Below are 3,674 nucleotides of genomic sequence, written 5' to 3'. Positions count from 1 at the left end.
TGAGCGGATAGTGAGAGTTATCATGATATAGTATTAGATTTTGTATAAACGGTCGTTTCTTTTTGAAAAGCCACAATACCAAAATTGTTTCTTTTTACTTTCTCGTATATACGAAGTATAGAGAAAGTCTTGTAATCGTGCACAAAAATCACATTAAATTTGGACAGTTTTCACCGTTTTACTCCTCAGTCCTTCATCACATCCGGGATATAGAGGACTTATTTGAATCGGGCAAAAATTATAAATCCAAATATATAAAATTTTTGGCGTTTTATGCGTAATGGAGTTGGAAAAACTGGATTATCCAATTCTGTCCGTGTGTGTGTCCGTGTGTAAACACGATAACTTGAGTACCGTTACAGCTAGGTTGATGAAATTTCATATATAAGTATTTTATCAAAATCGTAGATACGTATCAACTTTTGAGCGATTTCCGATAACCGAAAGTGGTACTTTTCCTGCTTTGAATTTTTCAAAAGCCTATAACTTGAGTACTATTTCAGATAGATAAATGAAATTTCACATGTAAGTAAAGGATCTAATTCTCTACCTTCTGTCAAATTTTGAGTAATTTCCGTTTACCGGAAGTAGTAATTTTCGCTATTTCCGATTTCTCAAAAAACGCATGTGAATTTATAAAGTACTAATAATATTGCGCACTATTATGCGCTTTTTTTATTTGGCGTTCACTTGGTGTGCAATTAATTTGTCTACGAGATTTTATTCTATTTTTAAAACTTTAAGTATTTAAAATGGATTAAAAATCATGTCTATAGCCCGAGTTCCCATCCCCTGTTATTTTATATAAGAATATTCGAGAAAGTTTAGGGGAGATCACTCCCGGTTTTTTTTTAAATGAACAAGTTATTTTTCTATAGTTTATTTGTAATTTAAAATTAACATGGGAGGTAACTTATTACTGTATTTTAATTTTTATTTTAAACATTGACATATTCCATATCAATAAAACAAATTATGTTAAGTAAATACTATACATGAAACAAAAATTTGCTAAATATTAATCATATTTATTCTGTAACTATGTATAAGAGTAAAGTAAATTATAATTATAAACTGTATTAGTTATAACTATTAAGCATTTAGCAATTTTAAATAATAAATATTAAAACATTGAATTCAATTGCGATTGGCCTGTAGTTTTTTCGTCATTGTTAAAATTCATGTTCGAAAAATTTGTATAAAAAAAAAAAAAAAGAAAAAAATTGTACAAAGGATTTAATATATCATTAAATGAACACTAAAGAACTATAACTATTTGCCATGTCCAATCTACACAACCTTCACGGCCTGTCCATTGTAATAAAAGTAATCCTCACCATTTTCAACTATGCTCAAGATGGTTCTCCCTACACCAAACAAAATCTGGATCTTGGAAATACACTATCCCACGCACCAGTTCTCACTTACCCATGACTGTAAGGTGTAGACAGTTTTCTACACCACAAAAAAGATGAACCTAGTATCAGTATTCCAGATATAGATCCATATAAATTAGTAGGCCCTGAAATGTCATGTGTAGCTCAAGATATAAGAAAGCAACTTTCCCCAAATGAACCTCAACTTAAAGCCATGTCCCATTATTACTTTGACGGAAAGGGGAAATTTTTTCGTCCTTTTGTAGCCCTTCTTACGTCTAAAGCAGGGGTCTCCAAACTTTTCAGTCCGAGGGCCGCATTAAATATAGAATTTCAGTTCGGGGGCCAGTTTCTTCCAGGCATGTCTGATTTTTCAAGGCAAAGTTCCTAAGCCATCACTAACAAACGTTTTTTCCATGGACAAAAAGATCTCCGCGGGCCGGATGAGAGGACCTCGCGGGCCGCATCCGGCCCGCGGGCCGTAGTTTGGAGACCCCTGGTCTAAAGCATGCAACAGTACAAGTTGTTTATCAGACAGTATATCGTCTAAACAAAAAATGGTTGCCATAGTTTCGGAAATGATTCATACAGCCAGTCTTGTACATGATGATGTCATTGATGCCTCAGACACACGGAGGGGGGAGGGGGCTCTCAAGTTTAAACAAAATGTATGGTCAAAGAAAATCAATTCTTGTTGGTGATTACATCGTTTATCAAGCTTCTATAGCTCTAGCATGTAGGGGGGGGGGGGGGTGGAAGCAGGCGTTGTAACTGAAATAGCAATATTAACAGAAAGTGATATTTCAACGCCAAGGGTAGACAAAGGTACAGAAAATAGTCCAAGTAAAGACAAGCAGTCAGACACCAACGGGGTTTGAAACCTACCATTCCACACGGCACCTATTTTTGTAGGGCTGAGTGGTAGAAGCGGTTACACGTCTGACTTGATGCATGGAAGGCGAAGGCGAATAGGTGCCGTGTGGAATGGTAGGTTCGAACCCCGTTGGTGTCTGACTGCTTGTCTTTACTTGGACTATTTTCTGTACCTTTGTCTACCCTTGGCGTTGAAATATCACTTTCTGTTAATATTGCTATAGCTCAAGCAAGAACAGATAATCCACGAGTTATAACTATTCTTTCCTCACTATTGGAGGACTTAGTTTCTGGTGAATTTATGCAACTTGGTTCAAAAGAGGATGAAAATGAAAGATTTTCTCATTATTTAATGAAGACTTACAAGAAAACTGCCAGTCGTTTAGCCAACACATGCAAAGCTGTTGCTGTTTTGGGAGAGTCTTTCTTCTTCTTCTTCTTCGTTCTTAATTATTAGTGTTGAAGGGGATCGAGATTTATCTGCCAGTGGGGTTAAACTCGAGACTGTTCGAATTTATCAACAATGAGCTTTTTTGCCGACTCGACCACGCCTCCAACACAATTACGCGTTACGTGTCAACTGGTTATGCGCCATTGAGGCCATCGACTCCGATTTCAGCCTGCTTTTCCTTTTGGATTTGCTTCCATAGCCTTTGTCCAACCAAGAACAAACTACAAGGCAGCAGTTGTTTAATTTTGGAGTTGTCTCTCCTAGAAGAGTGGCTGTCCCCAGCTAACGAGCCTCATCTGCCCGAGGGTTCGAACTCGAGACTTTTCGGTTTAGCAACCATGAGCTTTACCGACTCGACCTCGCCGACCCCTTTTGGGAGAGTGATGAACGAATATCTGAGTTGGCTTATCAGTATGGTAGAAATCTGGGCATTGCTTTTCAGCTTGTAGATGATCTATTAGATTTTATCTCAAGTGAATCCATTATGGGAAAACCAACGGCTGCTGATTTAAAGCTCGGCTTAACAACAACACCTGTTTTATTTGCTGCACAAGAGTTTCCTGAGTTACATCCCATGATAATGAGGAGGTTCTCTCAAGTTGGGGATGTTGAGCAGGCTAGAGAATTTGTTGCAGAGGCGTAGCGAGGGGGGGGACATATGTACCCGGGCGCCGACCTTAGGGGGGGGGCGCCAAATTGAAAGTGTGAGGGGGGTGCAAATGAAAAGTTCGAGGGGGGTGCAAATCGAAAATTTGCTCCCGAAGGGGGCGCCAAATTGAAAGTATGTCCCCGGGCGCCGGGAAGGGTCGCTACGCCTCTGCTTTGTTGCTAAGAGTGATGGCGTGGAACAGACCAAGTTACTTGCTCTTCACCATAGCCGTGAAGCTGTAAATATGTTAAAAGACTTTGCTCTATCTGACGCCCAGAGAGCCGTTATTAAGCTTGCCCAAATTCTGCTGGACAGAAAAAGTTAA

The 3,674-nt window shown here is 38.8% G+C and overlaps 1 protein-coding gene across 1 annotated transcript; it reads left to right on the top strand.

Moving 5' to 3' along the window:
* Positions 1 to 1,882: 1,882 nt before the first annotated feature.
* On the top strand, positions 1,883 to 3,674 carry LOC131928024 (all trans-polyprenyl-diphosphate synthase PDSS1-like). Its single transcript, XM_059283915.1, is given in 5 exon segments — positions 1,883 to 2,026; positions 2,028 to 2,112; positions 2,480 to 2,669; positions 3,082 to 3,339; positions 3,536 to 3,674. Coding segments are annotated over 5 exon segments (765 nt in total). The 5' UTR covers positions 1,883 to 1,933.

The sequence above is a fragment of the Physella acuta genome, unplaced genomic scaffold (genome assembly GCF_028476545.2).
Source record: "Physella acuta isolate Inbredline_101_S28 unplaced genomic scaffold, ASM2847654v3 ptg001456l, whole genome shotgun sequence".
Classification (NCBI taxonomy): domain Eukaryota; kingdom Metazoa; phylum Mollusca; class Gastropoda; family Physidae; genus Physella; species Physella acuta.
The sequence above is the reverse complement of the archived record's forward strand: the minus strand, read 5'-3'. Positions and strand labels throughout refer to the sequence as shown.